The 17,851-nt window shown below is 48.3% G+C and overlaps 1 protein-coding gene across 1 annotated transcript in view; it reads right to left on the bottom strand.

The window, feature by feature from the left end:
* Positions 1-819: 819 nt before the first annotated feature.
* ppp1r13l (protein phosphatase 1, regulatory subunit 13 like) overlaps positions 820-17,851 on the bottom strand; it is a 71,831-nt gene continuing 54,799 nt past the window's right edge. The window contains exons 6-15 of the mRNA XM_046316568.1: positions 11,558-11,637; positions 10,989-11,376; positions 10,559-10,870; positions 7,651-7,898; positions 4,391-4,477; positions 4,239-4,280; positions 3,418-3,551; positions 2,076-2,242; positions 1,587-1,780; positions 820-1,306 (exon numbers count right to left, since the gene is read on the bottom strand). Coding sequence (XP_046172524.1) covers positions 1,271-1,306; positions 1,587-1,780; positions 2,076-2,242; positions 3,418-3,551; positions 4,239-4,280; positions 4,391-4,477; positions 7,651-7,898; positions 10,559-10,870; positions 10,989-11,376; positions 11,558-11,637 — 1,688 coding nt within the window. The 3' untranslated portion in view covers positions 820-1,270. The remainder of the gene's footprint in view (positions 1,307-1,586; positions 1,781-2,075; positions 2,243-3,417; positions 3,552-4,238; positions 4,281-4,390; positions 4,478-7,650; positions 7,899-10,558; positions 10,871-10,988; positions 11,377-11,557; positions 11,638-17,851) is intronic.

Here is a 17,851-nt window from a genome sequence, read left to right as displayed (position 1 = left end):
TCGGATTGTGTAACTGAAAGATGCTAATTTCTTCCAATGAGAGGATTGCATGAAATATTCTGCAGTAAACGCTGCATAGAATTGGACAAAAACAGATGAAACTAAGCTTTATGTTCAAATGTCCTTTAGTCTTACGTGGAAGTCTAGTTACATTTTCGTCAACTAAAATGAGAAGAAGTCATTTGTAACACTTATGTTTTGTTTTTCACCCAGCAGGGCGTCTCATCTCGTTATCGTCAATAGTTTTACAAATGACAAAAAAAAAAGAAGAAAACAAAATGTCCTCGAGTTTTAGTCATAGATATTGTTGTTGTTGTTGACGGAATTAAACACTTTACAGAACAATAACAACATTAGTAGCCTTGTGATGACATATACTTTAGGAAGCATTTGCAGAAATCGAGAGAGACAGAGAGACAGAGACGGAGAGACAGAGAGAGAGAGAGAGAGAGAGAGCGAGACAGAGAGAGAGAGAGAGCGAGACAGAGAGACAGAGAGAGAGAGAGCGAGACAGAGAGACAGAGAGAGAGAGAGAGCGAGACAGAGAGACAGAGAGAGAGAGACAGAGAGACAGAGAGAGAGAGAGCGAGACAGAGAGACAGAGAGAGCGAGACAGAGAGAGAGAGAGCGAGACAGAGAGACAGAGAGAGCGAGACAGAGAGAGAGAGAGCGAGACAGAGAGACAGAGAGAGCGAGACAGAGAGAGAGAGAGCGAGACAGAGAGAGAGAGGGACAGAGAGAGAGAGGGACAGAGAGAGAGAGAGACAGAGAAAGAGAGAGACAGAGAGAGAGAGACAGACAGACAGACAGAGAGAGACAGAGAGCGCCAGAGACAGAGAGAGAGAGACAGAGAGAGAGAGACAGAGAGAGAGAGACAGAGAGAGACAGAGAGAGAGACAGAGAGAGAGACAGAGAGAGACAGAGAGAGAGATTTTATATACCAATAAAATCAGACACCTAAATGATAGTGACACATTGAGGTCATTGACGAAGTATAATGCAGCAATATCATCACTGACACTCCTGTCTAGTACCTGCCCAGTACCTGTCTAGTACCTGCCCAGTACCTGCCCAGTACCTGCCCTATGTCTCACTGTAGTGACTCATGTCCTGTTATTCTAGTTCATTTCTTAGTGAAATCAGGCAGGACAAAGGAACAAAGGTTATACTGCGTAATGTAGTTTCTCCTCCCAGGTTTTCAACAACAGTTTTCTTCTCCAGTTCCCGTTCCAGCCATTCAGTGGGGCGAGGGCTGATTGGGTAGAGGAGTCTAGCACAGGGACTTAGGACGAACTTTAGGGAACAGCTACATGACCAAAGGAAGGAAAGAGTTGAGTTCAGAACAGAAACAAACCATTATTTGTTGGCTAATGAAAATTGAGTTCTGAACAGCAACTAACAGTTCTAGTTTTAGTACTGGGCTAGAACAAATATGTGAGATCCTGTGGGATCTCAGGACCAGGAAGCTGCCTTGCCACCAATTAAATAGACTTTTTTTTTATTCAGGAAAAATGAAAGTGAAAGAACATCTTGTTCCTGAAGAGGTGAGGAGGAGACAACTAATAAAATGAATTATTGTCTCTTACCCCGAAGTAGTTGTTAGGTATGAATCCCTCGCGGCCACAAAGTGATGCCCACCACCAATCTATCCCGTCAGGCTTCTGGAGGATAGTCACCATGTCCCCCTCTCTGAAGCCCAGCTCGTCTGCCTCCTGGGCAGGGTACTCCCACAGGGCATACAGTACCCCACTGTTCTCCACACCCATCGCCTCCTCCACACCTGACAACACACACACACACACACAACGATTTTTCTAACATTTTCAGAAACGTTTTCGTCTCAGAGTGCAAATAGTTGTGGATAAAGTGGCCTATATGGTTTAGTGGTTTGAGCGGCTGACCCCGGCAGTCATGTAAACTAGAGGTAGAATGGGTTTACAATCCAGACCACTGCTCTTTGACTCGATGTCCTCTCATCTTTCCTGTGGTCTTCGACTGTTTCTCTTCAATAATAGATGTCCCACTCCTAAAAATAGTTATGGAGAAAGAGGGCACCCCTGTCTAGTTCCTCCTACCCCTGAGGAAGCTCTCGCACTCCTCGAAGCCCATAGCGTACGGGTCGCACTTCTGAGACGCTGTGGCGTCATCGCTCTCCGTCACCGCCATGACGGCTGCTCCGTTCCTCACCAGGAACTGACAGAGAGGAAGGTCGTTACAGGAAGCTGCACAGTGGAGGGGGGTCCTGGTACAGAACAACAACAACAAAACTACACATGAACAAAACTACAACCCCATCTGACTAAACACAATGCATAATGACACAACATGACCCAAAACAGGGACAGCAACCCCATCTGACTAAACACAATGCATAATGACACAACATGACCCAAAACAGGGACAGCAACCCCATCTGACTAAACACAATGCATAATGACACAACATGACCCAAAACAGGGACAGCAACCCCATCTGACTAAACACAATGCATAATGACACAACATGACCCAAAACAGGGACAGCAACCCCATCTGACTAAACACAATGCATAATGACACAACATGACCCAAAACAGGGACAGCAACCCCATCTGACTAAACACAATGCATAATGACACAACATGACCCAAAACAGGGACAGCAACCCCATCTGACTAAACACAATGCATAATGACACAACATGACCCAAAACAGGGACAGCAACCCCATCTGACTAAACACAATGCATAATGACACAACATGACCCAAAACAGGGACAGCAACCCCATCTGACTAAACACAATGCATAATGACACAACATGACCCAGGGAAAACAGGGACAGCAACAGAGGGACAGTGACCCAAAAAGGAAAGTAGGACAATGAAAGAGCCCATTATAAAGGGAGGGGGAAGTAATGACACAACATGACCCAAAACAGGGACAGCAACAGAGGGACAGTAAAGGAAAGTAGGACAATGAAAGATTAGAATACGGGATTAGAATTTTTTTCTTTCTACTTTAATTTTTTTTAAACACTTATTTTACCAGATAAGTTGTCATTTACAGCAAACCTGTGGAATAGTTACAGGGGGGTAAATGAGCCAATTGTAAACCGGGGATGATTAGTTGACCGTGATGGTATGAGGGCCAGATTGGGAATTTAGCCAAGACACCAGGGTTAAAACCCCTACTCTTACGATAAGTGCCATGGGATCTTTTAGTGACCACAGAGAGTCAGGACACCTGTTTAATATCCCATCCCAAAAGACAGCACCCTACACAGGGCAATGTCCCCAATCACTGCAAGCCAGCAGTGGGATGCAGGGTGGTGTGCTGCTGGCCATAAGGAATAAAGGCTAGCAGCACGCCATTATTATGTCGAAGGAGGAAGCTACAGGGACATAAGCCAGTTAAAAGGGCATTCGATAATGAAGTTACCATCCGTGGCTGTCTGGGGCGGAGACGTTGGCTCCTATACGAACCAGGAAGTCCACCACGCTGTAGTGACCTCCACAGATGGCGTTATGGAGGGCTGTGATGCCCTCGTCGTTCGGCTGGCTCGGGTCATTCATCTACAGGGCACAGACCACGCAGGGGTGAACCTCATGCTTGCTGTCAACACACACTGAATGATTTATTTGGGTCCACAATCCCCTTACCCCCTGCACCCAACCCCTTACCTCCTGCACCCAACCCCCTTACCTCCTGCACCCAACCCCCCCCTGCACCCAACCCCCTACCCCTGCACCCAAACCTCCTGCACGGCCCTTTAAACAGTGTCCAGTTCCCCCCTCCTGCACGGCCCTCTGAACAGTGTCCAGTTCCCCCCCCCTGCACCCTGAACAGTGTCCAGTTTCCCTACCTCCTGCACGGCCTTTAAACAGTGTCCAGTTCCCCCTACCTCCTGCACGGCCCTCTGAACAGTGTCCACCTCCTGCACGGCCCCTAGTTCCCCCTACCTCCTGCACGGCCCTCCTCCAGTTTCCCCTACCTCCTGCACGGCCCTCTGAACAGTGTCCAGTTTCCCCTACCTCCTGCACGGCCTCTGAACAGTGTCCAGTTCCCCCTACCTCCTGCACGGCCCTCTGAACAGTGTCCCTGAACAGTGTCCAGTTCCCCCCTACCTCCTGCACGGCCCTCTGAACAGTGTCCAGTTCCCCCTACCCCTACCTCCTCCAGTTCCCCCACTGGCCCTCTGAACAGTGTCCAGTTCCCCTACCTCCTGCACGGCCCTCTGAACAGTGTCCAGTTTCCCCTACCTCCTGCACGGCCCTCTGAACAGTGTCCAGTTCCCCTACCTCCTGCACAGCCCTCTGAACAGTGTCCAGTTTCTCCTACCTCCTGCACGGCCCTCTGAACAGTGTCCAGTTTCCCCTACCCCCACTGAACAGTGAGTTCCCCCACCAGTGACCAGCAGTAGAACCAGAGGACTGAGCCGAGCCCTCTGACCAGAATCCCCTCGTTCCCGACTGGCCCGACGCAGGATGGAATTGTACCCCTGGGAGGATGGAAGAGTACCACAACTTAATACCTTAACTTCCCCTTATTAGATACAGACGTAGTAACATCGAGATGGAGAGACATGGCCCAATAAGTCTTGGTTTAAAATGCATGTGACTCTTATTACTGAAAACCTTCCACTAACTGGATCAGTTCACTGACAATGAGACCATCTACAATACCAGACAAAAGTTTGGACACAACTATTCAGTCCAGGGTTTTTCTTTATTTTTACTATTTTCTGTAGTATAATAGTGAAGATATCAAAACTATGAAATAACACACATGGAATCATGTAGTAACAAAAAAAGTGTGAAACAAATCAAAATGTATTTTATATTTGAGATTTTTCAAATTAGCCACCCTTTGCCTTGATGACAGCTTTGCACCCTCTTGGCATTCTCTCAACCACCTTCATGAGGTAGTCACCTGGAATGCATTTCAACTAACAGGTTTGCCTTGCTAAAAGTTTGTGGAATTTCTTTCCTTCTTAATGCGTTTGAGCCAATCAGTTGTGTTGTGACAAGGTAGGGGTGGTATACAGAAGATAGCCCTATTTGATAAAAGACCAACCTCATATTATGGAAAGAACAGCTCAAATAAGCAAAGATAAATGACAGTCCATCATTACTTTAACACATGAAGGTCAGTCAATGCGGACAATTTCAAGAACTTTGACCGTTTCTTCAAGTGTAGCCGCAAAAAAACATCAAGTGCTGTGAAACTGTCTCTCATGAGGACCGCCACAGGAAAGGAAGACCCGGAGTTACCTCTGCTGCAGAGGATCAGTTCACTAGAGTTACCAGCCACAGATTGCAGCCCAAATAAATGCTTCACAGAGTTCAAATAAAAGACACATCTCAACAGCAACTGTTCAGGAGACTGTGTGAATCAGGCCTTCATGGTTGAATTGCTGCAGACAAGCCACTACTAAAGGACACCAATAAGAAGAAGAGACTTGCTTTGGCCAAGAAACATGAGCAATGGACATTAGACCGGGGAAATCTGTCCTTTGGTCTGATGAGTCCAAATCAAAGATTTTTTGTTCCAACTGCCGTGTCTTTGTGAGATGCAGACAGTTCAGTGTGTCAAATCGGAGGGTCTACTGTCCGGACCTCTGGCAGTGTCTATGGGGTGCCTCTCTTCTCTGTATACATCAATCGCTCTTGCTGCTGGTGATTCTCTGATCCACCTCTACGTAAACACCATTCTGTATACTTCTGGCCCTTCTTTGGACACTGTGTTAACTAACCTCCAGACAAGCTTCAATGCCATACAACACTCCTTCCGTGGCCTCCAACTGCTCTTAAATTCTAGTAAAACTAAGTGCAAGCTCTTCAACCGATCGCTGCCCGCACATGCCCACCTGTCCAGCATCACAAATCTGGACGGTTCTGACCTAGAATATGTGGACAACTACAAATACCTAGGTGTCTGGTTAGACTGTAAACTCTCCTTCTAGACTCACATCAAACATCTCCAATCCAAAATTAAATCTAGAATTGGCTTCCTGTTTCGCAAACAAAGCATCCTTCACTCATGCTGCCAAACATACCCTAGTAAAACTGACTATCCTACCGATCCTTGATTTCGGGCGATGTCATTTACATAATAGCCTCCAACACTCTACTCAGCAAACTGGATGCAGTCTATCACAATGCCATCCGTTTTGTCACCAAAGCCCCATATACTACCCACCACTGCGACCTGTATGCTCTCGTTGGCTGGCCCTCGCTTCATATTCGTCGCCAAACCCACTGGTTCCAGGTCATCTACAAGTCTCTGCTAGGTAAAGCCCCGCCTTATCTCAGCTCACTGGTCACCATAGCAGCACCCACCCGTAGCACGCGCTCAAGCAGGTATATTTCACTGGTCACCTCCAAAGCCAATTCCTCCTTTGGTCGCCTTTCCTTCCAGTTCTCTGCTGCCAATGACTGGAACGAACTGCAAAAATCGCTGAAACTGGAGACTCATATCTCCCTCACTAGCTTTAAGCACCAGGTGTCAGAGCAGCTCACAGATCACTGCACCTGTACATACATAGCCTATCTGTAAACAGCCCGTCTATAAATAGCCCACCCAACTACCTCATCCCCAAACTGTATTTATTCATTCTGCTCCTTTGCACCCCAGTATCTCTACTTGCACATTCATCTTCTGCACATCTACCATTCCAGTGTTTAATTGCTACATTGTAATTACTTCGCCACTATGGCCTATTTATTGCCTTACCTCCGTTATCCTACCTCATTTCCACACACTGTATATAGACTTGTTCTACTGTATTATTGACTGTATGTTTGTTTACTCCATGTGTAACTCTGTGTTGTTGTTTTGTGTCGCACTGCTTTGCTTTATCTTGGCTATGTCGCAGTTGTAAATGAGAACTTGTTCTCAACTGGCCTACCTGGTTAAATAAAATGTTAATTATTATTATTATTTTTTTTAAAGAATAGGTTAACATATGATCTCTGCATCTGTGGTTCCCACCGTGAAGCAAGGAGGAGGAGGTGTGATGGTGCTTTGCTGGTGACACTGTCAGTGATTTATTTAGAATTCAAGGCACACGTAACCAGCAGGGTTACCACAGCATTCTGCAGCAATACACCATCCCATCTGGTTTGCGCTTAGTGGGACTATCATTTGTTTTCAACAGGACAATGACCCAACACACCTCCAGGCTGTGTAAGGGCTATTTGACCAAAAAGGAGAGTGATGGATTGCAACATCAGATGACCTGGCCTCCACAATCACCCGACCTCAAACCAATTGAGATGGTTTGGGATGAGTTGGAGTGCAGAGTGAAGGAAAAGCTGCCAACACATGCTCAGCATATGTGGGAACTCCTTCAAGACGGTTGGAAAATCATTCCAGATGAAGCTGGTTGAGAGAATGCCAAGAGTGTGCAAAGCTGTCATCAAGGTAAAGGGTGGCTACTTTGAAGAATACATTTTGATTTGTTTCACACTTTTTTGGTTACTACATGATTGCATATGTGTTATTTCATAGTTTTGATGTCTTCACTATAATTCTACAATGTTGAAAATTGTTAAAAAATAAAAAATAAACTTGAATGAGTAGGTGTCCAAACTTTTGACTGGTACTGTACATTTCACTGTAAAATAGTCACAACAAAAGAAAGCAAAAATATAAGAATGTGTCCTGTCATACCCTGTACTCTGTCAAGGCAGGTCCAGTGTTAGGTCCAGTGTTAGGGACAGGGTTAGTGACAGGGGAGAGGGATGTAGAGCTGTCCCCTTCTCCATCCGAGGAGGAGGAGCTGTAGTCACTCCCCATCTCCCCCCCTTGCTGGCCCGTCAACCCCTTCCTCCGGAAAAGTTTATTCATGATCTGTTTGTACTGTTTGTGATTGTGGTCCGGCTGCAGGGAGGCTGGCTTCTTCTGGGGTTGGACAGGGGCTATAGGGTCAGGGTCACAAGGTTACCACAACATCGTATAGACATGCAGAAGCTTTCCAAAATTAAACTCATTCATAATACCAGCGCCGCATTGATTACGTGATCAGCAGAAGATTCTACAGGATGAGTATTGATTACGTGATCAGCAGAAGATTCTACGGGATGAGTATTGATTACGTGATCAGCAGAAGATTCTACAGGATGATTATTGATTACGTGATCAGCAGAAGATTCTACAGGATGAGTATTGATTACGTGATCAGCAGAAGATTCTACAGGATGAGTATTGATTACGTGATTGATAACGTGATCAGCAGAAGATTCTACAGGATGAGTATTGATTACGTGATTGATAACGTGATCAGCAGAAGATTCTACAGGATGAGTATTGATTACGTGATCAGCAGAAGATTCTACAGGATGAGTATTGATTACATGATCAGCAGAAGATTCTACAGGATGAGTATTGATTAGGTGATCAGCAGAAGATTCTACAGGATGAGTATTGATTACGTGATCAGCAGAAGATTCTACAGGATGAGTATTGATTACGTGATCAGCAAAAGATTCTACAGGATGAGTATTGATTACGTGATCAGCAAAAGATTCTACAGGATGAGTATTGATTACGTGATCAGCAAAAGATTCTACAGGATGAGTATTGATTACGTGATCAGCAGAAGATTCTACAGGATGAGTATTGATTACGTGATTGATAACGTGATCAGCAGAAGATTCTACAGGATGAGTATTGATTACGTGATCAGCAGAAGATTCTACAGGATGAGTATTGATAACGTGATCAGCAGAAGATTCTACAGGATGAGTATTGATAACGTGATCAGCAGAAGATTCTACAGGATGAGTATTGATAACGTGATCAGCAGAAGATTCTACAGGATGAGTATTGATTACGTGATTGATAACGTGATCAGCAGAAGATTCTACAGGATGAGTATTGATTACTTGATTGATAACGTGATCAGCAGAAGATTCTACAGGATGAGTATTGATTAGGTGATCAGCAGAAGATTCTACAGGATGAGTATTGATTACGTGATTGATAACGTGATCAGCAGAAGATTCTACAGGATGAGTATTGATAACGTGATCAGCAGAAGATTCTACAGGATGAGTATTGATTACGTGATCAGCAGAAGATTCTACAGGATGAGTATTGATTACGTGATCAGCAGAAGATTCTACAGGATGAGTATTGATTATGTGATCAGCAGAAGATTCTACAGGATGAGTATTGATTACGTGATCAGCAGAAGATTCTACAGGATGATTATTGATTACGTGATCAGCAGAAGATTATACAGGATGAGTATTGATTACGTGATCAGCAGAAGATTCTACAGGATGAGTATTGATTACGTGATTGATAACGTGATCAGCAGAAGATTCTACAGGATGAGTATTGATTACGTGATCAGCAGAATATTCTACAGGATGAGTATTGATTACATGATCAGCAGAAGATTCTATGGGATGAGTATTGATTAGGTGATCATCAGAAGATTCTACAGGATGAGTATTGATTACGTGATTGATAACGTGATCAGCAGAAGATTCTACAGGATGAGTATTGATTACGTGATCAGCAGAAGATTCTACAGGATGAGTATTGATTACGTGATCATCAGAAGATTCTACAGGATGAGTATTGATAACGTGATCAGCAGAAGATTCTACAGGATGAGTATTGATTACGTGATTGATAACGTGATCAGCAGAAGATTCTACAGGATGAGTATTGATTACGTGATCAGCAGAAGATTCTACAGGATGATCGTGATCATCAGAAGATTCTACAGGATGAGTATTGATTACGTGATTGATAACGTGAACAGCAGAAGATTCTACAGGATGAGTATTGATTACGTGATCAGCAGAAGATTCTACAGGATGAGTATTGATTACGTGATCAGCAGAAGATTCTACAGGATGAGTATTGATTACGTGATCATCAGAAGATTCTACAGGATGAGTATTGATTACGTGATTGATAACGTGAACAGCAGAAGATTCTACAGGATGAGTATTGATAACGTGATCAGCAGAAGATTCTACAGGATGAGTATTGATTACGTGATTGATAACGTGATCAGCAGAAGATTCTACAGGATGAGTATTGATTACTTGATTGATAACGTGATCAGCAGAAGATTCTACAGGATGAGTATTGATTACTTGATTGATAATGTGATCAGCAGAAGATTCTACAGGATGAGTATTGATTACTTGATTGATAACGTGATCAGCAGAAGATTCTACAGGATGAGTATTGATAACGTGATCAGCAGAAGATTCTACAGGATGAGTATTGATTACGTGATTGATAACGTGATCAGCAGAAGTTCTACAGGATGAGTATTGATTACGTGATCAGCAGAAGATTCTACAGGATGAGTATTGATTACGTGATCAGCAGAAGATTCTAGAGGACGAGCATTGATAACGTGATCAGTCGGGGAGGCTGTAGATATATACTAAATAAATAAAACCTTGCAATTAATAGCATGACAGTGAAACAGTTTGGTGGTGAACTTTCTTAGTTTCTACCATTCACTCCGTCATTGTCACTCACATCGCTGGTTCCCTCTGTGTCAAATTCTTTATGCAAAATAATTGTATATTAGAAGTCATTTCCTAACCTTGTGACCCCGGTTCAGGGTTTGGGTCAAGATTGGAGATAGGGGTCACAGAGCCACGTCTCTTCAGGGCCCGGGGGATCTCAGAGCGGATCCGAAGCAGCTCTTCCATGTCAGGGACATCTGGGCTCTCTGCAGCCACCACTGGTTGCAGTCTGGACGGGCTGAGGGGCCTGGGGGCCACCGCCTGGGATTCTCCTCCTCCTCTCTCTGGCTCCCTCCCTTTCTCTGGGAGAGCTGGGTCAGGGGCCATGGGACTTTGATGAATTGGGTCCAGTCGCTCCAACTCAATGTCAACATCACCTGGTTTCAGCACTGTGGGAGAAGAGAGAACACACAGATGGACGGACGGACAGAATTACACACAGACGGGTGACCACACATAACCGGTTAGATTGTGAGAGTGGAGTCTATGTTCGTTTAGATACTATACCTTCCCCGTGGAAGGCTGGCTGCCTGAGCTCATGGGTCTGTGGCTGGGTCTGTGGCTTGGGCTGGTACTCTCTGTACTCCAGGTAATCCCTATAATCCCTGGGTACAGCGTGGCGGTACAGACCCATATCCCTCTCGGTACCCAGGGCCCGGGGGTGGAGGGCAGACGATGCCCAGTAGGGGTTCTGGAGCCGCATGATGACGGAGAGAGGGATGGGTCTGTGCTGACGGGGGGGCTGGGAGGAGGAGGAGCAGGGGGGGATGGAGATACGGGATATGATTGGTTGGGGAGGGGCGTGGTAGAGGGAGGACGAGTCGGGAGGAACAGTGATACGGGTGTTACGGGGCAGAGATGAGTGGGTGGACTGGTGGGAACGAGGGAGGGTGTCCTGTAGGGAAAGAAGAGGGGGCAGAGAGACAGAGATACTGTTCATCCGACCATCATTGTTATACATGACAATTTAAGCAATTAAACTTTCCATGTCAATACAGTACACCAGAGAGAGAGAGAGAGAGAGAGATGATTAACAAACAAAAACACCTGAGCATGCACACGCACACACCCCCTACCTTCTTAGAGGGGGAAGGGCCATCCAGGTTAGATTCTCTCCAGTTGGTGTTTGGCACCAACGGTCTCAGCCACTCAGTCTCTGCAACAGACAGGTGCTAGGTTACCAACCGAGAGGTGCTAGGTTACCCACCGAGAGGTGCTAGGTTACCAACCGAGAGGTGCTAGGTTACCAACCGACAGGTGCTAGGTTACCAACCGAGAGGTGCTAGGTTACCAACCGAGAGGTGCTAGGTTACCCACCGACAGGTGCTAGGTTACCCACAGACAGGTGCTAGGTTACCCACAGACAGGTGCTAGGTTACCCACAGACAGGTGCTAGGTTACCCACAGACAGGTGCTAGGTTACCCACAGACAGGTGCTAGGTTACCCACCGAGAGGTGCTAGGTTACCCACCGAGAGGTGCTAGGTTACCCACCGAGAGGTGCTAGGTTACCCACCGAGAGGTGCTAGGTTACCAACAGAGAGGTGCTAGGTTACCAACAGACAGGTGCTAGGTTACCAACAGACAGGTGCTAGGTTACCAACAGACAGGTGCTAGGTTACCAACCGAGAGGTGCTAGGTTACCAACCGAGAGGTGCTAGGTTACCAACCGAGAGGTGCTAGGTTACCAACCGAGAGGTGCTAGGTTACCAACCGACAGGTGCTAGGTTACCAACCGACAGGTGCTAGGTTACCAACCGACAGGTGCTAGGTTACCAACCGAGAGGTGCTAGGTTACCAACCGAGAGGTGCTAGGTTACCAACCGAGAGGTGCTAGGTTACCAACCGAGAGGTGCTAGGTTACCAACCGAGAGGTGCTAGGTTACCAACCGAGAGGTGCTAGGTTACCAACCGAGAGGTGCTAGGTTACCAACCGAGAGGTGTTAGGTTACCAACAGACAGGTGCTAGGTTACCAACAGACAGGTGCTAGGTTACCAACCGAGAGGTGCTAGGTTACCAACAGAGAGGTGCTAGGTTACCAACCGAGAGGTGCTAGGTTACCAACACAGGTGCTAGGTTACCAACCGACAGGTGCTAGGTTACCAACCGACAGGTGCTAGGTTACCAACCGACAGGTGCTAGGTTACCAACCGAGAGGTGCTAGGTTACCAACCGAGAGGTGCTAGGTTACCAACCGAGAGGTGCTAGGTTACCAACCGAGAGGTGCTAGGTTACCAACCGAGAGGTGCTAGGTTACCAACAGACAGGTGCTAGGTTACCAACAGACAGGTGCTAGGTTACCAACAGACAGGTGCTAGGTTACCAACAGACAGGTGCTAGGTTACCAACAGACAGGTGCTAGGTTACCAACAGACAGGTGCTAGGTTACCAACAGAGAGGTGCTAGGTTACCAAGCGAGAGGTGCTAGGTTACCAACCGAGAGGTGAGAGGTGCTAGGTTACCAACCGAGAGGTGCTAGGTTACCAACAGACAGGTGCTAGGTTACCAACCGAGAGGTGCTAGGTTACCAACCGAGAGGTGCTAGGTTACCAACCGAGAGGTGCTAGGTTACCAACCGAGAGGTGCTAGGTTACCAACCGAGAGGTGCTAGGTTACCAACCGACAGGTGCTAGGTTACCAACCAGACAGGTGCTAGGTTACCAACCAGACAGGTGCTAGGTTACCAACAGACAGGTGCTAGGTTACCAACAAACAGGTGCTAGGTTACCAACCGAGAGGTGCTAGGTTACCAACCGAGAGGTGCTAGGTTACCAACCGAGAGGTGCTAGGTTACCAACCGAGAGGTGCTAGGTTACCAACCGACAGGTGCTAGGTTACCAACCAGACAGGTGCTAGGTTACCAACCAGACAGGTGCTAGGTTACCCACCGACAGGTGCTAGGTTACCCACAGACAGGTGCTAGGTTACCCACAGACAGGTGCTAGGTTACCCACAGACAGGTGCTAGGTTACCAACCGAGAGGTGCTAGGTTACCAACCGAGAGGTGCTAGGTTACCAACCGAGAGGTGCTAGGTTACCAACCGACAGGTGCTAGGTTACCAACCAGACAGGTGCTAGGTTACCAACCAGACAGGTGCTAGGTTACCCACCGACAGGTGCTAGGTTACCCACAGACAGGTGCTAGGTTACCAACCGAGAGGTGCTAGGTTACCAACACAGGTGCTAGGTTACCAACCGACAGGTGCTAGGTTACCAACCGAGAGGTGCTAGGTTACCAACCGAGAGGTGCTAGGTTACCAACCGAGAGGTGCTAGGTTACCAACCGAGAGGTGCTAGGTTACCAACCGAGAGGTGCTAGGTTACCAACCGAGAGGTGCTAGGTTACCAACCGAGAGGTGCTAGGTTACCAACCGAGAGGTGCTAGGTTACCAACCGAGAGGTGCTAGGTTACCAACAGACAGGTGCTAGGTTACCAACAGACAGGTGCTAGGTTACCAACAGACAGGTGCTAGGTTACCAACAGACAGGTGCTAGGTTACCAACCGAGAGGTGCTAGGTTACCAACCGAGAGGTGCTAGGTTACCAACCGAGAGGTGCTAGGTTACCAACCGAGAGGTGAGAGGTGCTAGGTTACCAACCGAGAGGTGCTAGGTTACCAACAGACAGGTGCTAGGTTACCAACAAACAGGTGCTAGGTTACCAACAAACAGGTGCTAGGTTACCAACCGAGAGGTGCTAGGTTACCAACCGAGAGGTGCTAGGTTACCAACCGAGAGGTGCTAGGTTACCAACCGAGAGGTGCTAGGTTACCAACCGAGAGGTGCTAGGTTACCAACCGAGAGGTGCTAGTTACCAACCGAGAGGTGCTAGGTTACCAACCGGGAGGTGCTAGGTTACCAACCGGGAGGTGCTAGGTTACCAACCGGGAGGTGCTAGGTTACCAACCGGGAGGTGCTAGGTTACCAACAGGGAGGTGCTAGGTTACCAACAGGGAGGTGCTAGGTTACCAACAGGGAGGTGCTAGGTTACCAACAGGGAGGTGCTAGGTTACCAACAGGGAGGTGCTAGGTTACCAACAGGGAGGTTACCACAGGGAGGTTACCAACAGGGAGGTGCTAGGTTACCAACAGGGAGGTGCTAGGTTACCAACAGGGAGGTGCTAGGTTACCAACAGGGAGGTGCTAGGTTACCAACAGGGAGGTGCTAGGTTACCAACAGGGAGGTGCTAGGTTACCAACAGGGAGGTGCTAGGTTACCAACAGGGAGGTGCTAGGTTACCAACAGGGAGGTGCTAGGTTACCAACAGGGAGGTTACCAACAGACAGGTGCTAGGTTACCCACAGACAGGTGCTAGGTTACCCACAGACAGGTGCTAGGTTACCCACAGACAGGTGCTAGGTTACCCACAGACAGGTGCTAGGTTACCCACAGACAGGTGCTAGGTTACCCACAGACAGGTGCTAGGTTACCCACCGAGAGGTGCTAGGTTACCCACCGAGAGGTGCTAGGTTACCCACCGAGAGGTGCTAGGTTACCCACCGAGAGGTGCTAGGTTACCCACCGAGAGGTGCTAGGTTACCCACCGAGAGGTGCTAGGTTACCCACAGAGAGGTGCTAGGTTACCCACAGAGAGGTGCTAGGTTACCCACAGACAGGTGCTAGGTTACCCACAGACAGGTGCTAGGTTACCAACAGACAGGTGCTAGGTTACCAACCGAGAGGTGCTAGGTTACCAACCGAGAGGTGCTAGGTTACCAACCGAGAGGTGCTAGGTTACCAACCGAGAGGTGCTAGGTTACCAACCGAGAGGTGCTAGGTTACCAACACAGGTGCTAGGTTACCAACCGACAGGTGCTAGGTTACCAACCGACAGGTGCTAGGTTACCAACCGACAGGTGCTAGGTTACCAACCGACAGGTGCTAGGTTACCAACCGAGAGGTGCTAGGTTACCAACCGAGAGGTGCTAGGTTACCAACCGAGAGGTGCTAGGTTACCAACCGAGAGGTGCTAGGTTACCAACCGAGAGGTGCTAGGTTACCAACAGACAGGTGCTAGGTTACCAACCGACAGGTGCTAGGTTACCAACCGAGAGGTGCTAGGTTACCAACCGAGAGGTGCTAGGTTACCAACACAGGTGCTAGGTTACCAACCGAGAGGTGCTAGGTTACCAACCGAGAGGTGCTAGGTTACCAACCGAGAGGTGCTAGGTTACCAACCGAGAGGTGCTAGGTTACCAACCGAGAGGTGCTAGGTTACCAACCGAGAGGTGCTAGGTTACCAACCGAGAGGTGCTAGGTTACCAACCGAGAGGTGCTAGGTTACCAACCGAGAGGTGCTAGGTTACCAACAGACAGGTACTAGGTTACCAACAGACAGGTGCTAGGTTACCAACAGACAGGTGCTAGGTTACCAACAGACAGGTGCTAGGTTACCAACAGAGAGGTGCTAGGTTACCAACCGAGAGGTGCTAGGTTACCAACCGAGAGGTGAGAGGTGCTAGGTTACCAACCGAGAGGTGAGAGGTGCTAGGTTACCAACCGAGAGGTGAGAGGTGCTAGGTTACCAACCGAGAGGTGCTAGGTTACCAACAGACAGGTGCTAGGTTACCAACAAACAGGTGCTAGGTTACCAACCGAGAGGTGCTAGGTTACCAACCGAGAGGTGCTAGGTTACCAACCGAGAGGTGCTAGGTTACCAACCGAGAGGTGCTAGGTTACCAACCGAGAGGTGCTAGGTTACCAACCGAGAGGTGCTAGGTTACCAACCGAGAGGTGCTAGGTTACCAACCGAGAGGTGCTAGGTTACCAACCGGGAGGTGCTAGGTTACCAACCGGGAGGTGCTAGGTTACCAACCGGGAGGTGCTAGGTTACCAACAGGGAGGTGCTAGGTTACCAACAGGGAGGTGCTAGGTTACCAACAGGGAGGTGCTAGGTTACCAACAGGGAGGTTACAACAGGGAGGTGCTAGGTTACCAACAGGGAGGTGCTAGGTTACCAACAGGGAGGTGCTAGGTTACCAACAGGGAGGTGCTAGGTTACCAACCGGGAGGTGCTAGGTTACCAACCGGGAGGTGCTAGGTTACCAACCGGGAGGTGCTAGGTTACCAACAGGGAGGTGCTAGGTTACCAACAGGGAGGTGCTAGGTTACCAACAGGGAGGTGCTAGGTTACCAACAGGGAGGTTACAACAGGGAGGTGCTAGGTTACCAACAGGGAGGTTACAACAGGGAGGTGCTAGGTTACCAACAGGGAGGTGCTAGGTTACCAACAGGGAGGTGCTAGGTTACCAACAGGGAGGTGCTAGGTTACCAACAGGGAGGTGCTAGGTTACCAACAGGGAGGTGCTAGGTTACCAACAGGGAGGTGCTAGGTTACCAACAGGGAGGTGCTAGGTTACCAACAGGGAGGTGCTAGGTTACCAACAGGGAGGTTACCAACAGGGATGTGCTAGGTTACCAACAGGGAGGTGCTAGGTTACCAACAGGGAGGTGCTAGGTTACCAACAGGGAGGTGCTAGGTTAACAAACAGGGAGGTTACCAACAGGGAGGTGCTAGGTTACCAACAGGGAGGTGCTAGGTTACCAACAGGAAGGTGCTAGGTTACCAACAGGGAGGTGCTAGGTTACCAACAGGAAGGTGCTAGGTTACCAACAGGAGGTGCTAGGTTACCAACAGGGAGGTGCTAGGTTACCAACAGGGAGGTTACCAACAGGGATGTGCTAGGTTACCAACAGGAGGTGCTAGGTTACCAACAGGGAGGTGCTAGGTTACCAACAGGGAGGTGCTAGGTTAACAAACAGGGAGGTTACCAACAGGGAGGTGCTAGGTTACCAACAGGGAGGTGCTAGGTTACCAACAGGAGGTGCTAGGTTACCAACAGGAAGGTGCTAGGTTACCAACAGGAAGGTGCTAGGTTACCAACAGGGAGGTGCTAGGTTACCAACAGGGAGGTGCTAGGTTACCAACAGGGAGGTGCTAGGTTACCAACAGGAAGGTGCTAGGTTACCAACAGGGAGGTGCTAGGTTACCAACAGGGAGGTGCTAGGTTACCAACAGGGAGGTGCTAGGTTACCAACAGGGAGGTTACCAACAGGGAGGTGCTAGGTTACCAACAGGGAGGTGCTAGGTTACCAACAGGGAGGTGCTAGGTTACCAACAGGGAGGTGCTAGGTTACCAACAGGGAGGTGCTAGGTTACCAACAGGGAGGTGCTAGGTTACCAACAGGGAGGTTACAACAGGGAGGTTACAACAGGGAGGTGCTAGGTTACCAACAGGGAGGTTACAACAGGGAGGTGCTAGGTTACCAACAGGGAGGTTACAACAGGGAGGTGCTAGGTTACCAACAGGGAGGTGCTGGGTTACCAACAGGGAGGTTACAACAGGGGGGTGCTAGGTTACCAACAGGGA

Source organism: Oncorhynchus gorbuscha, linkage group LG19 (genome assembly GCF_021184085.1).
Source record: "Oncorhynchus gorbuscha isolate QuinsamMale2020 ecotype Even-year linkage group LG19, OgorEven_v1.0, whole genome shotgun sequence".
NCBI classification, from domain to species: domain Eukaryota; kingdom Metazoa; phylum Chordata; class Actinopteri; order Salmoniformes; family Salmonidae; genus Oncorhynchus; species Oncorhynchus gorbuscha.
The sequence above is the reverse complement of the archived record's forward strand: the minus strand, read 5'-3'. Positions and strand labels throughout refer to the sequence as shown.